Source organism: Oryctolagus cuniculus, chromosome 1 (assembly GCF_051225735.1).
Source record: "Oryctolagus cuniculus isolate XC-2025 breed Fujian yellow rabbit chromosome 1, ASM5122573v1, whole genome shotgun sequence".
NCBI classification, from domain to species: Eukaryota; Metazoa; Chordata; class Mammalia; order Lagomorpha; family Leporidae; genus Oryctolagus; species Oryctolagus cuniculus.
In genome coordinates this window covers 55,634,563-55,653,164 of record NC_142867.1, presented here as the reverse complement: position 1 = coordinate 55,653,164, position 18,602 = coordinate 55,634,563, and the positions used below count along the sequence as shown (strand labels likewise).

Genomic DNA, 18,602 nt, shown 5'->3' with positions numbered 1-18,602 from the left:
GGCGCCCTTATGGGATGCCAGTGCTTCAGGCCAGGGCATTAACCTGCTGTGCCACAGCGCTGGCCCTGAAAATTTTCTAATTAATACAAATAGATGGTAATAATTCTTCTAGGGGAACATATAGAGATTAAATAGGACAATGTGTGAAATGAGCATTAAATAGTGGGTGCTCAATAAATATTGGTTCCCTTCCCTGTGCTTCCCTTCTCTTGTTTGCACAATGCTAGAAGTTACTTCAGTATGTTTTCACAGGGCTTTCTGTAAGCACACGGAGTGACTGCAGCTATCCCTCAGTATCCCTAGGGGATTGGTGCCAGATACCAAAATCTGGAGGTGCTCAAATCCCTTGTGTAAAATGGCACAGTATTTGTATATAACCTATGCAATTCTCTTGTAAATTTTAAATCATCTTTAGATTACTTATAATACCTAATATGACATAAATAGTTGTTATGCTTTTAGGAAATAATGATGTATGTACATGTTCAGTACAAATGTACCTTTAAAAAATGAAGATTTGTTTGTTTGAAAAGCAGGGTTCCAGAAAGAGAGGAAGAGACAGATCTTCCATCTACTGGTTCCCTTCTCAAATGGCTGCAACAGCTGAGGCTGGGCCAGACCAAAGCCAGGAGTCTGAAACTCTATCCAGGTTTCCCACATTGGTGGCAGGGGCCCAAGCACTTGGACCATCTTCTGCTGCCTTCCTAGACATCTTAGCTGAGAACTGGATCAGAGGTAGAACTAGGACTCATGCCAGCACCGATATGGGATGCTGGCACCACAGGCAGTAGCTTAACCCTCTATACCACAATGCTGGCCCCCAAAACACACCTTTTTTAAAAATGTTTTCATTTGTGCTTTGTTGAATCTGAGGCTGCAGAACCTGCATATATGGTGACTCTCCTGGGCAGGGCACATATGTGCATAAACGAACCACGGAAGATGGACATCCTAATGGAAGATGATGGCATCCTGATGTGTGGTAGATGCCTGCAAGATGGGAAATGCGGTATGAATACCTGTGCAGCTAATGTGCACAGAGGGAAGGTGCTGCTTAGGCCCTCCCCCTTTTTCTTTACTCTCTTGGAGCTGGACAAAGCTGAAAGTTCAAGGACTGACAAACCACAGTGTCAGACTCCTAGACCTCCAGCACTAGGTAGGAAATGCAAATGAGCAACATAGTGTGGAGACCTTAACTTTGGTATGGGGATGCGATAGTGACAAGGAAGTGAAGAAATGGGAAAACACAATCCATTTAGAGCACTGCTCAGCATCAGATCATCATTGCTCAGTGGGAATATGGCTTTTCCGTTTCCAGATCTCCCATTTTCAAAGGAATCTGGAAATATAAATATGTGAAATCTCTTGATTTAATTCTTGGCTATTAAGCTAGATTTAGTTGTAGGTCAACTGAAGACTATGCCCGCAGGTTACAGCCTCTCAGTAAAAGGATCATGGGGTCACTTGTGCAGGCAAGAAGAGAATTAGCAAAAAGGGGTGGGGTGGCCTGGGGTGCGATGTGATTATGGAGGGAGTGAGAACTAGAGTCTCCAGACAAACGAGCTCTCCTGAGTCTCCAGCTCCCCTGTGGATTGGAGTGTAGGACCGAAAGCCCAAGTGATTCAGGCTGTTTGATGTGTGTGTGCTTGGCCAGCTTCAAACAAGACCATTCGAAGCCAGAGCAGCCCCACATGGTCTTGGACGTACTGCTGCATTTATGTTTGAACTTTAATAACCAAAGTTGTCCCTTTTACTTTGCAAACCACAGATTATGATTGGTACTTTAATCATGCATGAAAGGTATAGTGCATCTGTTAAATAAGAGAACAAAGAAGTTTTCTAAATGCTTTAATTTTTTGGCACAAATATTTCTGCACCTTATAGGCTCTTCTTGCTAGAAAAAGGAGAGCTAGTGATACATTTATTAATAACATTTTAAAAATGTGCTTTAAAAATGAGTAAAGGTGGTAATGTACCTCTTAGGGATGTTAATAATAAATTAAGATTGTAATGGCTGCCATAAGAGAGAAAATGAAAAGATTAGTATTAGCAAAACCAAAACAGCCTAAAAATTAATTTGGAAATACAATAGTTAAGCCAGGAATATCCAAACAGAAAAACATTAGTATCAGAGAGCATTCTACTCCATGCATTTTTTTTATGACTAGTAAATTACAGAATGCAGTATCCTGCACTTGATGGACACAGGTTGAGTGTCTCTCATCTGAAAACCTGAAATTAGAAATGCTCCCAAATCTGAAACCTTTCAAGCATTGATATGATGCCACAATGGAAAATTCCACGCCACAAAACTTTGCTTCATGCACAAAATTATTTAAAATATTGTATAACATTACCTTTAAGGCTCTGGGTGTAAAATGTATGTGAAAAATACATGAATTTTGTGTTTAGACCTGGATTCCATTCCCAAGATATAGCATTATATAAATGCAAAATTTCAAAATAAAAAAAATCCAAAATCTAGGACAATTTTGGTCCAAAGCATTTTGGATAAGGAATACAGAATCTGTAGTAGTCATTCAGCAAAGATTTGTTGACTAGTATTACTTTTTAAAAACAGTATTTTCCCCAGCAATAATTTTTCTGTAACTCAGATAAAAATAAAAGCTTGTAAAATTACTTTTCTGAGGATTCTTTTAGAAGTATATTCCTCTAGAGGCTATATCATCATCAGGAGAAATAAAAAGAAAATGTGTTATGTGCTAAGAAGTGACTCCAACTCATTTTGTTTGAGAGGAGCACTTGGCCGCTGTGTCTGTAGCTCCCACTGACTGTAGTGCTGTCAGCATCCTTGGTCTCCTGCTGTTGCTGTTTACTTTGGCTTGACAGAGATTGGGTCTCAAGTCACAGGAATCTCCATGGCTTTCAGCCGCTAAGGCTTTCCTCCCTTCTTTTGCTTTTGCCTGGCTCAGATAGATGTGCCAGGTTGTATAAGTGTTTCCCTTTCAGAGCTGAAGAAAGGGCCTGGACTGTAGAACAGTAGAGAACCGCTGGTCTCAGTGACCCCTTGGCCCTCAGCTCACCTGATGAGTGGCCTGATGAGCTCTTTGCTTCAGGTCCTCATGCTATGCACAGCTCTTTCCCCCACTGGGATATTATTAGAACATAGTCAGGTTAGAGAGGCTGTGAGAAGTTTGGGAGGTGGGAGGACCTAGGATCCAGAAGGGATTGTGGCAAGAAGAAGGGAGTTCCTTTTGGTGAACTCCAAAGGCAGCCCTGAGTTGATTCCAGCTAGAAACCAAGGGTGAACGTTCTGCTTTGGTCCTTTTAGTTTCCTCAACTGGGGTCAGGATATGTATCAGGGAAGAAGCCAGCCTCAGGAGTGTTTTCTCATGCCTTTCTCATCTAGACTTCAGCTTCCAGGCATCGCACTGTTGTTTTGGGTTGACTCTTGGGCTCTTCTGGGCTTTTAGCAGTTTTCTTTGATTCGTCATTAGGGTTGCTATCATCAGCCTTCTCTTCCTTCACTACTTTGGTTTCGATCATTTCTTTCTGCTGACTTTTGTTTGTAAAAGGGAAGGCCTTCACGTACCTTTAGGGATAAACATAAAATTAATGTCAGAGACTTAAACTTAACACCAGAGACTTCTAAAAGCGCGTAAAACAATAGGCAATGCTCTGCATGTGAGTGCACATATTGGCACCTTTATTTCAGAGCAATATGTCACGTCTGCACGCTCCTCCAACACATCAACACGTCCCACTTTAACGCACCCATTTAAATCAGCCAAACTTTAGACTGGCTTCACAACTCTGCCCCCCAAAACAAAGAACCCACAACCAAAGCATAAAAATTTCCCACAGATTCAAAGGGATACCCAGATATAGACACCTTAGATATAGACATCTATTTTTAAGGCCTGGATAAGAAGCATCTGTTGAAATAATATGCAAGATTGATAGGGAGCACAGAGATGTGCCAACAACCCCACCTTTTGACGTAGCAAACCGCGAGGCCGGCTGCAGCACTGAAGAAGAGGAGAGCGAGCACCAGAAGCGCTGTGGGAACTCCTGGAGGAAACAGAGACAAGGCCAGGTGGTCCATCACCTGAGCTTGTGTGTACGATGCACTAAGGTTTTGCCTGTATATGCGATTGCAGTAATTGATAGCACAGGGGAAAAGGCTTCTCTGTGACTGCTTATGCTGTTGGGCCTGCATCAGCTTCTATACTTCTTGCCAGTCTAATCCTGTCTATTCTAGAAGTTACAACATGACATATGGGCTCCACTTATCCTCTGCTGCCTGGAAAAGGGATGACTGGAATGAAATCATAGGAATTTATGGTGTATCTGTTTAAAAGAACTTCTACATAATAATAGTAATCTATTTTTAAGTCTTTGAGTTTTCAACAGTGATGCTCTTTTACACTACTTATTTTTAATCACGAAGGTTTGTTGCATCTCTTAAGTTCTCTATGAAAACTGACTTTGTGAAAGTTGAGTTTGCATTAAGCTTTTCTCTGAATTTGGCAGATCCTGAGTGCCCAATCTGGAGACAGACTGCAACTTACGTACAAGGGAGCTTCAAAAGGTTTCTGGAAAAATGCAGTTAAAAGATAATGTGCATTTTCATGAACTTTCTGAAGCCCCTCATATTGTTAAACAAGAATACACATAACAGGCTCAGAAAGTGTTTACCTCCAAACCCAACAGCTTCATTCTTGAATGTAGCTTTATTTTCAGTATATTGTTCAGATTCTGTAGACATGGTGCTAGTGTCTGTAACAGTTTCTGTGATGCAAATCATTTTGGTTCTCCGTGGAGCCAAAGTGGAAGCCGAAGCTGGAGTAGTACCAAGGGCAAGTGTCGCTGGGTAAGGGGATGATGCTGAATAGGTACTGTCACTGACCGCAAACTCTGTTGTGTACATTGAACTTTGAGTGTCGAACATGGGGTCATTGGTGGTCATAATTTCTGGAAGGCATGAGTTAACCCAAGTATCTGTTGGGAGAGGGCAAAATGAAATAAGAATTAAATAAGGCAATGGTGTCCTGTTTTTAGTCTTAGAACCCCCAACCCCACACCCCTTACACTGCAGCCAGAATGGTCTCACCAAAAATGCAGATGTAATCCTTCCTTCCTTCTGTAGCATCCTCAGTGCCTGCCTCTACTGCATGGTTTGTAAGGCCCTCTGTGATCTATGGTCCCAGCTGACAAGGGCAGACTCATTGCGCAGGCTTTCTCTCGTTGCTCCTGCCACACTGAAATGCCTGTAGTTCTCTAATAGGCCTTCTCTCCACACTCGGCCATGATGCTTTCCTCACCTTTAAGACTCTTGGCTCTTCTTATTCAGCTCACTCTTAATATTCTTCAGCTTTCTCCTACTGTCCTTCAACTCGGATCAACCACATTGTTCTCAGCACACTTGTTGGCAGAATGGGTCCCAGGCATGTGCCTTAGTACCTCCGTGTAGTTCCCCTTGTCCCAGTTCTCACTGCATTTGTCCCCACTGACCTGTGAGTACCCTAGAAACAGGAACCTTGTCTGTTTTGGTCATCATAGTATTTACACTGTGCCTGGCACATAGGACATGCTTAACAAATATTTGATAAATAAAGAAGGAAGTAAAAGTGAGAGGAAGGTGGATTAGATGGGGCGACCAAAAACACATGTGATATCACTTTAGGAGAAGATCTGCTAAAGCCAGGTTTCTCTGTGCTCATCAGAAAGAAAGAGGACTGAGGGAAGGATGTGAATTTGCTTTCTAAGTAGATGAATGTGGTAGAGAGGGAGCTAACATATGTTGAGCATCTTACTCTAAATCAGCTATGGCAGTAGATGTTAAAATAAGTATCTCTTGGAACAGTTTTGTCCAACCCTTATTCAAACAGGAAGAAAATGAAGTCGAGAGAAATTGCTTACCCAAAGTCACATACTTTTGACTGGCAGAGATATGCAATACATTATATGAATTTGTGTCTGTTTTGAACTTCTGTTTGTGGCAGAGGGTACGGTCAACTAGAATGTTGGCTATGAAGAAAAATCTATAAAGATGCTTAATTTTTGAAAATTAAATGAAGTAAAATACCAACCAAGGGCTGGATCTAATGATAAAATATTTTAGCCATCCATGTACTAAATTTTTTTTAAAAAAGATGTTTGTGGGGGCCAGCACTGTGGCACAGCAGGTTAACACTCTGGCCTGAAGCACCGGCATCCCATATGGGCACTGGTTCAAGACCCAGCTGCTCCACTTCCATTCCAGCTCTCTGCTATGGCCTGGGATAGCAGTAGAAGATGGCCCAAGTCCTTGGGCCCCTGTACCCACATGGGAGATCCAGAAGAAGCTCCTGGCTCCTGGCTTCGGATCGGCTCAGCTCCGGCTGTTGTGGCCAATTGGGGAGTGAACTATCAGATGGGAGACCTCTCTCTCTCTGCCTCTCCTTTCTCTGTGCAACTCTGACTTCCAAATAAATAAATTTTTTAAAAAGATGTTTGTGGGCTGGCACTGTGGAGCAGCATGTTAAAGCCACAGGCTGTAGCGTCGGTATCCCATATGGGCCCCAGTTCTAGTCCCGGCTGCTCCTCTTCCCATCCATCTCTGCTATGGCCTGGGAAAGCAGTAGAAGATGGCCCAAGGCTTTGGGCCACTGTGCCCACATGGGAGACCCAGAAGAAGCTCCTGGCTTTGGATCAGCTCAACTCTGGCCGTTGCGGTCATTTGGGGAGTGAACCATCGGATGGAAGACCTCTCTCTCTCTCACTGTGTCTTTCAAATAAAATAAATTAAAAAAAGTTTGCTCATTTATTTGAAAGAGCTAGAGAGAGATATCAGGATCTGGCCACAACAGCCAGGGCTGGGCCAGCCCGAAGCCAGGATCCAAGAGCTTCTTCTGGGTCTCACACCTGGGTGGCAGGGGACCAAGGACTTGGGTCATTTTCCCAGACACATTAGCAGGGATCTGGGGCAGCTGGGACTCAAACTGGCATCCCCAGGCTGCAGTTTTACCTGGTACAGCACAAATAAAACCTGCACATGAACTGTCTGCGTTGAGGTTGTAGACCCTGACAGCCAGCTGGGCTGCTCTTTCCACAGTGGCTTTAGAGGTTCTTGGAGGAAACACCGTGAATAATCCCAGCACAGAAGGCTTTGTTGCACCTCAGTAGCATCTCAAACACCTTGATGTTGTGGAACAGGAACTTGGAGAAGCCACTGGGCAGCATGTGCTTTGTTGTCTTGTTGTTCTAGTAACCAATGCTGTGCATTAAGATCTGGCCCTTGATCCTTCATACCCTGTTGTCAGTACCTCTGGGTTTCTGCCGGTTATACTTAATCTTGACATACTGGTGCAGCTGGTGGTAGATGAACTTCTTGGTCCTTTTGTGATGATCTTGGACTTTAGGAGGGGTCTGAGAGTAGCCAGGATATTGAGCAGGACATGGCTACCATAGGTGCCCTGAGCTTTCAACCATATTTCTATCCTTCAATATATGCTAAGTTCTTCCAAGTAATGAACACTTCTCAGTATCATGAAGAAAAGCATACTGAGATGAATATGCTATGTGGGAACTGAAGCTACACTGACAAATAAGGTGTTGATGGAACAAAGGCATAAACCTCAGTCATCTTAGTTCCTTGCCTGAACGTAAATCAAATTCCCTGAGAGACTCCTGTACCCCTGCGTTCTTTCAAGGGGCCAGTTCAGTCCTACACCGTGTACTCTTCCACACCCACCCTCTGCATTCTTTTCCAAGTTTGAAAGCCCAAGAAAAACCTGTAAGAAGAAACTCACCTCTGCCTACTGCCCCCCAACCCCGACCCTTAGCCCATCCTAAGATGTATTAAGATCCAGCCTGCTATAGGACTGGGACCTCTGCCTGGTCTCTGTGCACGCTGGCAGTTGGCCACCTCTGTGAATTTATTTTCCCTTGAATAAATTTGTTTTGGCTGTGAGTTCATATCCTGTCTCCTGTCTGCTCTGCTCCCCTTTTTCTTACAGGTATGGTTCCCACTTCTTGGAGGACAAAGGCAGCATTTTGATAAGCATCAGGGTAGATCCCTGGGGATTCAGAGGAGCTGGCATTTAGGCATCGTATGGAGGGCTAATGAGTTCATTCAACAAATATTTACAGAGAACCAACTCCATACCAGGCACTGCTCTGGGTGTTAGGGACATGGTACAAACATAACGTCTCTGCTCTTAGAGGGCTTGTATGCATTAGGATGATAGTAAGATAATTTTTAAAAATAATAAATATACCAGAAATTTCAAAGGATAATAAATGTTTAAAATAAAGTGAAACATGATACAGATTAAACTGGTGGGGCAAAGGGGTGGGCCACAGATCCTGTGAATAGGGTGATTTTAAGAAAAGGTCTCTTGGGGAGGTGATACTTAAGCTGAGACCTGAATGGTGAAAGGTAGCCAGTCATTGAAGATCTAGGGCAAAATCGCCCAAAGAAGAAAGTTCAAGAGCCAGAAGTTGAATGAACTCAGCCATTTGATGAATAGCAAGGCCAGGGTGACTGGAAACAAAGCAGCTCATCTCAAATAGAAGAGGGAATAGAATATCCCACTCAACAGGAATAGCATGATCCAAGCGTCTGAAAGTTTGGAAGTGTAGGCATGTTAGAAAAATGATGAGGGACTAGAAAGACAGTGTGGCTAGAGTGTAGGGGGGTGTGTGATTGGGACTATGAAAAACTGCCAGCAGGAGATGTGACTGGGAAGAGAGACAGGAGTTAGAGGATCGAGATTCACAACTGCCTTGTGCAAGAATTTGGAATTCTGCAGGAGAGGTCATTTCCAACTTTGGTCCACAAGCCTCCTATATTACATACCAAAGTTCTCTTCTGTGTCCACTTTTGTGTGCAAGAGGCTTCACAATTCATACCCTACTCTGGAGTGGAAATTCATTGAAGGCAATGGAATGGAGGAGTGACAGAATCATCAGTAGAGGTGTGTGGTTGGTGAAATACAGAGGAGAAAGAGTACAACTTGGGAGCAAAGAACGAGATGATTTTGGTTGCACCAAAGTAGGAGAATTAAGAAATGTCAAGAATTCTAAAGTTTAGATCTTAGAGATCTAAGTGACTCTCAACCTTGGCGCAGGTTACAATTAACTGGTTGCAATCACTGATGCCCAGAACCACCCGGGTCTGGCACGTTACTGATGTGTGGTCACCCTGGCAGGTGCTAAATAAAAATTGCATGGCACAGTGCAGTTAGCTCAAGATGGGAGTTCTGGATCTGTTCTTTATTGACTGGGACAGCAAGTGAAGTACACTCTGAGCATCACTTACCCTCCTAAAAGTAGAATTGAAACACCAGTGTCATTTCATTGATGATTAATGAGATAGTAAATGTCTAGGTCAGCATAGTGCCTGGGCATATTCTGAAAGAGCTGCAAGAATTTGTTACCTTGGCCCCTCTGTTCATATGTGTGACTGAGAAGGCCGCAGTGAGAGAGCAACAGTAGTCTGGCCTGGTAGTCCCTAATTGATCACAGGCACAGTGTATCCCCAAATTATGAATACAAGTTCTCTAGAATGTGGAAAAGTGCTCTAATAGATATTAAACCCAGAGTATAGTCAATACCTAAGAGGATACAAAGGAGTAAGAGGCATGGGAAGGCTTCCTGAAGAAGGTGGCCCTCAAGATTTGAAAAAAGAATGAGTGTTAGCCTGAGGAGGAGGAGGATGGGCATTGCAGCAGAGGAAATGGCATAAAACCAATGGTGCACACAGAGCATTAACAGCCCTTTGGTCTGGTCCCCAAACCTCACAAGGACAGCAACAACAAAATCGTTGGGTTTGGGGCTAGGGTTACTTTGGTTCCCAAACCAGCAATAATAAAGACTTAGGATTACTTTGATCCTCAGACTCTGCAAGGTAGCAATAAAAAGGGAAATTACAAAAAGAAAAAAATTAGAGCAAAGTTAGAATTAGCATTAGGATGATTTCTGGGCTTCTGTTCAGATAGTATATTCTTATAGATACATGAGACAGCATATGTTCACATTTATTCACCTAAGCATTATTTGCAATATAAAAATATTGGAAATAGGCCAAAAGTCTGTCCAGAGAGGCTTGGTTGAATGGACTGAGATAGCTACTCAGTGAAACACTATGCATGCATTAAAAATGAACAATGTCTCCATGAACTGATATGGTGCAATTTCTAGGATTTAAGTGGGAAAAGGCATATATAAAACAGTGCATATGCTAGTTTTTTTTGTAAGAAAGGGAAGTAGACTCTTCCTTACTGTTCCACACATATAAGCACAGCCCTTTGTACAGAAAGCAAAACAGAGTAATAAATCAGAAATGGATAAAAATGGTGTTTGGAAGCTGGAAGGAATGGGAGTAAGACTTCTCTGAATATACTTCTCAAAAAGTATATTTTGTACTATTGAACTATGTAAATGTTTTTGCTTATTCAAAAAATCAGACAAAGGGCTGGTGCTGTGGTGTAGCAGGTAAAACTACCATCTGTAGTGCCAGCATCACATATGGGTGCCTATTCAAGTCCTGATGCTCCATTTCTGATCCAGCTCTCTGTTATGGCCTGGGAAAACAGTAGAAGATGGTTCAAGTCCTTGGGCCCCTGCACCCACGTGGGAGACCTGGAAGAAGCTCCTGGCTTTGACCTGGCCTGGCCCCTGCCATTGTGGCCATTTAGGAAGTGAACTAGTGGATGGAAGATTCTCATTCTCTCTCTCTCTCTTTGTCTCTCTCTCTTTAACTCTTCCTTTCAAACAAATAAATCATATCTATGATTTATATGTACATACATATATACGTATGAGTATATGTAATTTCCTAGCCATCTACTGAAAAATACCAAGAGGCAGTGAGAACTCCAGTGGTGATGTGCATTAGCCAGCCTTTTTTTTTTTTTTTTTTTTTTTTTTTTTTGCTGTAATGAAATACTTGCATCAGGCTAGCTTGATAAAGAGAAGAGGTTTATTTGACTCCGTTTTGGAGGCTTAAAGTCCAGATCATGGTGTGGGCCCCTGCAAGGGCCCCATGGCGGATGGAAGGTGCAAGTATGGGAGGAAGGGTTCACATCTTCATAAAGGAAATCAGCAAGAGACCAGGTGGGGCAGACTCAAGCTTTTATGACAATTTGCTCTTGGGAGAACTCAGCCTCAGACCAGTATTTCTATCTGGGGGCAGCACCCACAGTGATCCAAGAACCTCCCATTAGATCCTACCTCTTCAATATTGCCATACTGGCAGCCAAGCTCCCAAGACATGGACCTCTGGAGGTGTGTGTGGGGGGGGGACAATATCCCAACATCCAAACATAGTATGATGATAACAATTTACATTCAGACCTTGGTTTCTAATTAACATTCCCCTATTGAAAGTAACTGGGACTCCTTGGAGAAATAAATGGCTCATTCTACATCTGGGACAGAGAAAGTATAGAGTGAGCCTGGGATATGTTATTGTGTCTAGAAGCAAGGAAATACTAAAACATGAATGAAAAGACACAAAAGTCAACTAGAAAGGGCTCCTACTTGGCAGATATAGAACAGTTTGAGCATCAGAAAAAGAGGAATAATAATTGTAAAATTGATGACATACTGAGTCAAATAAGCAAAATGCCAGTGTCTGTGGTAGTATAAGGGGAAAGGAAAAGTTGTGTGTATGAAGAGGTGTGTGTGTGTGTGTGTGAGTGTGAGAGAGAGAGAGAGAGAGAATTCTTTATCAATGATACCAGCTATTATATGTAGGAGGAAGGATAGATTTGGAAAAATCACCATTTTAAACTCCCCAATAGTAACTGATTTTAGCAGGAATCATCAGTGCCTGCTTAAACTAATAGGCAGTAGGTAGCTGGAAGATCATTTGGGATATGTGCTTGGTGCCAAAATATCCCATTGTAGTTTATCTACTAATTGAAGAGGGGATGACATATTGCTATAATTTCATTAGAGAGATCTGACATTTACTACCTTAGTGAAATGATTGAAACTAGCATATTTAATAGTGGGACTTATTAAGTAATATTAAGTGCATTTTGTTGTGATATAATCTGAAGTACATAATATCATCTATGAAATATTTTTGCCTGAAATATTGAACAAGCCTCTAAGTCTAATGTAGTTTACAGGGAAAGAGGGTGGGATTACAAGTTAAATGGAACCATGAAGAAACGGACAAATCTAGGTCTTCTTTCCCTGGCTCCTTATTGTCTGGTCCACAAGGCTGGCTATTGTATCATCACATTGACAGCTGGCAGGAAGGCTGGGGAATTAAAAAAGCAAGGACATTCGACACTATGGCCTGGTATGAAGTAGGCTGGCATGTGAATCACCAGTTCTCCAGCCAAAGATGATAGGCTGAAGAGGCAGAGAAGAGAAGGAGGATGGTAAAAAAAATGTGTTAGAAGATCTATATTTCAGTCTTGACTTTGCCACTGTTTGTAGGTCTTTGGACATGCTAAATCCCCATTCTGAACTCCAGTTGTTTCATCCATGAAGTCAGGGACTTGGACAAGGTGTCCCTTAGGGCTTTTCCTATGCCAGAGCCCCTTGGCTTCAAAAACTGCTTAGATTCTATATTGCCTTTCTGTGATAGGTTCGCTAATGTTGGCTGGTTACATTTACCTTTTAGATCTTAGTGAATGATTTTGAACCTTATCTTGGATATGACTACTAGATGCCCAGCATTTATAAAATCAGATATATGAGTAATGTGAGGAGTAATGAATCTGATGGGTTCTTGTGACAAACTGAGAACACATATTTAGTGAAAGAAAAACTTCCCAAGAAATTACATAGGTAAAACACTTGGGCTAAGACAGCCAAGGTCTGCCGTCAAGGTCATATGGCAGGGCAGCATGACCATGAGCAAGTCAGCTCTACTCTTGAGGCTTCAATTTCTTTTAGGAAACGGGGATTGGATCTTGTTCTTTAAAATACCACTGTAGTGTCAGCATTTCCTCCCCTATAAAACAATATAGGAAGGAGGAAAGAGCACAGTTTCAGAGTTGGAGCTGAAGTTGAGCCTTTATAGTAATGAGAGCTTAGACAAATGCACCAGATCCTCTGTGCTGTTTCTTTATCTGCAAAATGGGGAAGTTGTCAGAGTTCAGTGAAACAACTAATCTAGTACATTGCTTTCTCCACTGTGGATGCAATAAGTATGTTTATACATTGGTTTCTTTGCCTTCTGCCTGAAGGGGTGGTGCAAGTGGTAACTGAGCCACGTGGGTTGCCTTCTGCCTACATTTTTCTAACTTTTTCCATGCAAGAGGCACATTGCCACCATTCATTAAAGACACAGTTGTAGGAGAATATTGCCGATTGCTTCTGCTGCATATCAGAGTTACTCTTCCCATACGGGCCACAGAATTAGAGATACGCAGAGAACATATCCCACAAGGAGAGGCTACCGATCTGACTCACCAGATGAGTTGTAACAGTAGGCCCCAAATGTTCTGCTAAGTGGAGCTCTCCAAATCAGGACACCCAACCCATTCTTCCCGCATTTGGGATTTGGGAGAATCCGAGGGATGACTGAGAACCCTTCTTCAACCCATGCATAGCTGTAAGAGAAACCATCGTAATTGAGTGCACAAATGGCTGGAAGGCAACTTCTCACTGCTGAACAAGAGCACAGAGCTGGAGAGCTCTGACTATGTTAGAGAATCCAGCTGTTTCTTACCTGCAAGTCTCAAAGCCAAACTTCCATGCCTCTTCAACCTGGTGTTTGCTGGCCAAAGTTAGTCCCAGCAGCCTGCAGGCCTCCTTGGCTTGTGTGAAATTTAACTGCCGGTCTACCTTTTTGTTCACAAGGGTGACCCCCACAATTCTGCATGGCAGCATGATGGAAAGCTCTGCAAAGGAATCACGTAGGTCCTCAGTTTGTGCTGTCTTTGGTTCCAGTATTTAGGTTCTCCTTCCTAGCGCAAAAGTAGTGTCCTGTAGCAGTAGGGAGGTCTTGAATGGCTGTGACTGGGGTTTAGAAATAAGAGGGACAGGGGCCAGTAATTTCCTACAAAAACAGGCTGCTGAGTTAGATGGATGCTTGTGCTGGTCCAAGCTGTAAATCTCACCAGATCAGAGTCCCTTTTACCTCACTGTGTTAAGGTATGTTCATTATTGGGACTTTGGCTACCAATTTCTGGGGTAGGATTTAGTTGATAAAGTTGCTGCAGACCTCTTTGGAGTTTGTAAAATGAAGCATCTGAATGCTGGACATTTGGCCTACTGGTTAAATGCCTGTTAAGCCATGTGTGTCCCACATTGGGGCACTTAGGTTTGATATACAGCTCTGACTCCTGACTCTACCTGCCTGCTAATGCATACCCTGGGGAGCAGTGGTGATGGCTCAAAAAATTGGGTTCCTTTCACCTATGTGTGAGACCCAGATTGAGTTCCTGACTCCTGACTTGGGCGCTAGCCACACCCTGGTGTTCACAGACATTTGAGAGTGGAAGGGAGCGTGTTTTCTCCCTCTGCCTCTCAAGTCAATAAATACATGATTTTAAAAACAAAGCATTGGAGACTTTAAGATAGAATTTAGTTCTCTGGTTAGCAGAATAGTTAGCAATTCTCTAATTCAATGTAGTTTGGGGACACCATTATTTCTAATGGGCTGAAAAATGTTGTAACAGAATGTGAGCTCTCTGATGTTCCTGGAGAAGCTGGGCAGTAAATCTTCAAGGCAGAGAAACTAAATAAAGGAAGTAGAGTTTGAGAGTCAGACCTGGACTTGGATCTAGCCTTTGTTGATTGCTAACTCTTGAATTTAGGCTAGTTACTTCCCCTCTTTGAGCCTCCATTTCCTTATTTATAATCTCAAGAGAGTAACAGTATCTACCGCATAGGACAACAAGAGTTAAAGGGTTGAATTCCAATAAAAATGTTCCTGCCACATGATGGGTGGCCCACAGTCATAGCCAGTATGATATCCTTAAGGCATCTTGGTTTCTGTCTGCTAGTAATTGACCTTCCTGGGGAAACTGAGGCGTTTGAGCGGTTAAGATGTGAATATTTTTACTCAAAACCTAATGGATTTGGGAGTTCTTTTGACCTCTTCCCTCTGCATTCTGAGATTTGTAGACTTGTATGAAATTGTCAGGTGGCATTGTATTCAAGTACATTATTCCCATGGGGCTTCATCAGTGAGAATCCATACAAGGGCATTTCAGTCTCCCAAGTCAATGCCTGAATGCAGCTCTGTGTCTTGAATTCTCAAATGCTTTGACCACTTTCTAGGTTTGTATTTAAAGGGAATTTTTTCGTAAGCAAGGAAGGAGCAAGCTTGTTGTATTCTGAAACAGAGGCTGGGGGCAGAATGTGTCTCTGAGGTACAATATCTGTGAATGGGCTTGTTTGTTACCAGATCCTGCTGTCACCAAGGGACACTGGAGAGTTACCACCAGAATATGAGTGTTTGTGATTGGGGTGACAGAGCAGTTTCATCTGACTGTATGCACCACTAATACAATATTAATCCTAATACTAATAGTCTTTCCAACATCTGTCACCTGTTAGTGTTACTCTCTGCTAAACTCTGTCCTTTTAAAGACAAAATTGAAGCTCAGGGAGATTAAGTAACTTTCATAAGACCAATGACTTAAAGAAATTTTGGGGCGACTTGGGGGCACAAACCCAGTTATGCCTACAACCCCAATTCTTAATTATGACCCTGTTCTGCCTTCTGCTGTGCTACAGGGTAGATCCACAAACACACAGACAATATAGAACTGAATTCTCTGAACATATCACTTACCCTGGAACTTGACTCCTGTTAACTCATCAGCTTACTGTAACTCAACTTCTTATGGCTACTTCTTTGGGAATTAACTGTAGAGAAGGTTTATTTGTCACTCTCTCATCAGACTTAGATTTTACTGTAAATATAATTTAGAGAGAAATGATAAACCTATTCTGGATGACCTAGCTTTGGATAATTCTATTTGGCTTTGGGGACCTTGATCAAGTCAGTATTCTCATATGGAAAATGAGAATGGTTATATCTTCTCAGGATTTTTTTCAGAACTATTTTAGGTAATTTGTACATAACAGGAACTAAATCCATAGTAGGCAGTCAACAACTATTAACCAATTTTATGCTTTCCTATTTTGTTTAGGAATAAAAATAGGAGCTAGAATCTAAGAGGAGATCCTCTAGTTACCCATTCCTTAAGATTTTTCATGAAATAGTAGGCATAGTAGGAATAGTATATGTTTAGGGGTCAGAGTGAATTCAAGTTCAAATTTAAGTTACTGCCCGCATGACATTGGATGAGTTGCATGGCCTCACTGAGCCTGTTTCTTCTTTCTAGAGAGAATTGAAGAAAACGTATGTACGTATTTAACTCTGGATCTCTACGTAATAAGTTCTCAAAAAAGTTCTTATCTTCACTCACCTTCTTTACCACCTTATTCCGCAGTCATGGTTATGATAGCTTTGAACTGCTTCTAAAATTTTAATTCCCTTAGGAATTTTTTTTTTTTTGCCATTAGTGAAGATGCTCCAAAGAGTGTGATGGAATCATTGTCCAAGAACAATTTTCTAAAATAGTTTGAACAATGGTAACAATGTGGGAAAAGAGAATAGTTTCCTCAAGTGGGATTTCAAAGAACATCAAACTATATTTGAAAGTAACAGTTCTGGTATGAAAAAGATCAATCATTTATGCTAACCTCTTTATAAATTTAAATATGTGAAGCAACTTTGAATGTTTGTTTCCAGCATATTCTGTATCTCAGTGCATTGTTCAGCATAGGAACAAACACTTCTCCTTAAAAGTGCTCAGATTGTCATTTGCCCAGAGCTGTAATAAGTGACTTGTGGTTACAAATTTTTACCAACAGTGCAAACTGAAATTTTCATGTAAGCATCTCAAAAGCCCAGAAATCACTGTCATTCCTTGGGGAAGGAGCTGCTTGTGAATTTTCAAACCAAGTTTTTACAGATATTTCCCCTAGTTAATTTGTTGCATATTAAACTTATTTCACATTTAAAACATTGCCTTCTACTTAGATTATATTAAATTGAAATTAAAATAATTATGCTGGCACATCCAAAAAATGTAAAACAGTTCAGTATTTAGTGACAGTTACCTATTTTTTCCAAGATTAGTGATTGCTTTAAACTTTTCACAATCTTGGTATAGTTTTTCAGTGAAACATTTTTAAAAGCAAATGGGTTCTCCTCAACATTTGGTATATTCCCAGAAAAAATATTCCTAATAAAAAATAAAAGTAGAAATGACATAAAGGTAAATAGAAATAGTTTAGTAAAGTTGACAGCACGGTGGGAACATTTCTGGCAGAGTGGCAGAGCAGTACCATCCAGTAGATCTTGACATCGAGGGCCCCCCCCCCAATCCCAGAAACCCGTGGTCAAGAACTTGGTAGGCTTAGGGTAGCTCCCAAGATCTTGTCTTGCTTCCACTTCAAAATCTGGTTTAGAAACCTACCTTGAATTCGTAGAGAGCCTTGGGCCAGAAGCCTTGTGGGCCAGATGGAGACAAGAAGCAACAGCAGGATGAAGCACTTGGCCATTGTGCCCACCCCTTCAGAGACAGGGAAGCACCTCAGACAGCCACTGGTGGCAAGACAGGCAGATGTTCAGTCACCGGTCTGGACAGAGAGTTCTGAAAATGTGTTGAGGGCCCCACTGCGCCACTTCGTGAATGAGACATCCGGATTTCCCTGTTTTCAAACTTCAGACTCGTCAAGGTCACTAGGGGAAATGAGTGACGTCCCTTGAACGCCCAGGCTGTGCTTTGTGGATGGCTTTCTGGAAAATTTAGCTAATGCTGACTCAGAAAGCACACAAATCAGGAAGACAGATAGCAGAGAGAGTGTGAGCTGCTGAAGGTTTGCCCACTTCGCATATTCCCTGTCACCCTCCCCTACAGGCTCTGTTCTCCTACGGTTCATTGTTGGTGCCTGCAGAACCTGTCTCTAACAGAGACTGAGCATGGATCGTGCTTCTTTTCCTCCCACATCAGTATTCCCCTGCCTGCTGCATTGCTTTGTGATCTGTGCGTGGACTGATGCTGAAATTCATGAAAATAAATGCCCATTTACATACCAAGAACAGAACCCATGCCTTCAGTGTGACTTCTTGTTCACGTTGGCAATCTCTGCACACCACAGGGGTTTTTCTTTTTTCAAAGAAACCAGACACATATAAAAATTGATATTTACGAAACAAAAGTGGGGAAAATTTACAAAAATTATTCATTTTCCCTTCATAAGGGGATTTTTGGCTTTATAATAATAACCACCTCAGAGATTCTCTATGTGCTCACTTTCTCTGTAATTAACTCCTCTCATATTCTGGCAGACCAAAATCTAATCGGGACTTCATCTTTCTCATTTAATGAATGTGAGGTATGAGGGGTCCACCAGAAGTTCATGGAAAGTAGAATTAAAAGATAAGCTTACTTTAGTGCAAATTATTTTTTGAAATCTGAATATAGTTTTTCATGATATGCATTTTCTGTGGATTTTTTTAAGATCCTGCACACACCTGTGCTGTGTATGAACAGAAAGCACTCTGCTTTCCCAGGTGGGTTTTCAGTGGTTTGGAGTTTGATTTGTGAGCAATACCTGGGCAAAGGTTTCTGAGCTTTCTCCCAAATGAATACCTTTCATAGAAACCG

At 41.9% G+C, this 18,602-nt stretch overlaps 1 protein-coding gene and 1 long non-coding RNA gene across 2 annotated transcripts in view; one reads left to right on the top strand and one right to left on the bottom strand.

Annotated features, from left to right (window-relative positions):
• The window catches only part of LOC127492323 (uncharacterized), a 64,390-nt gene that overhangs the window by 21,219 nt on the left and 24,569 nt on the right, over nt 1-18,602 (top strand). The gene's annotated exons all lie outside the window — the stretch shown is intronic.
• Nucleotides 1,836-17,626, bottom strand: LYVE1 (lymphatic vessel endothelial hyaluronan receptor 1). The gene is made up of 6 exons (XM_002708812.6): nt 17,409-17,626; nt 13,640-13,811; nt 13,381-13,520; nt 4,660-4,962; nt 3,954-4,032; nt 1,836-3,553 (listed from the first exon to the last, which is right to left on the bottom strand). The coding sequence occupies exons 1-6, from the start codon at nt 17,491-17,493 to the stop codon at nt 3,367-3,369; spliced, it is 966 nt and encodes a 321-aa protein (XP_002708858.2). The 5' UTR covers nt 17,494-17,626; the 3' UTR covers nt 1,836-3,366.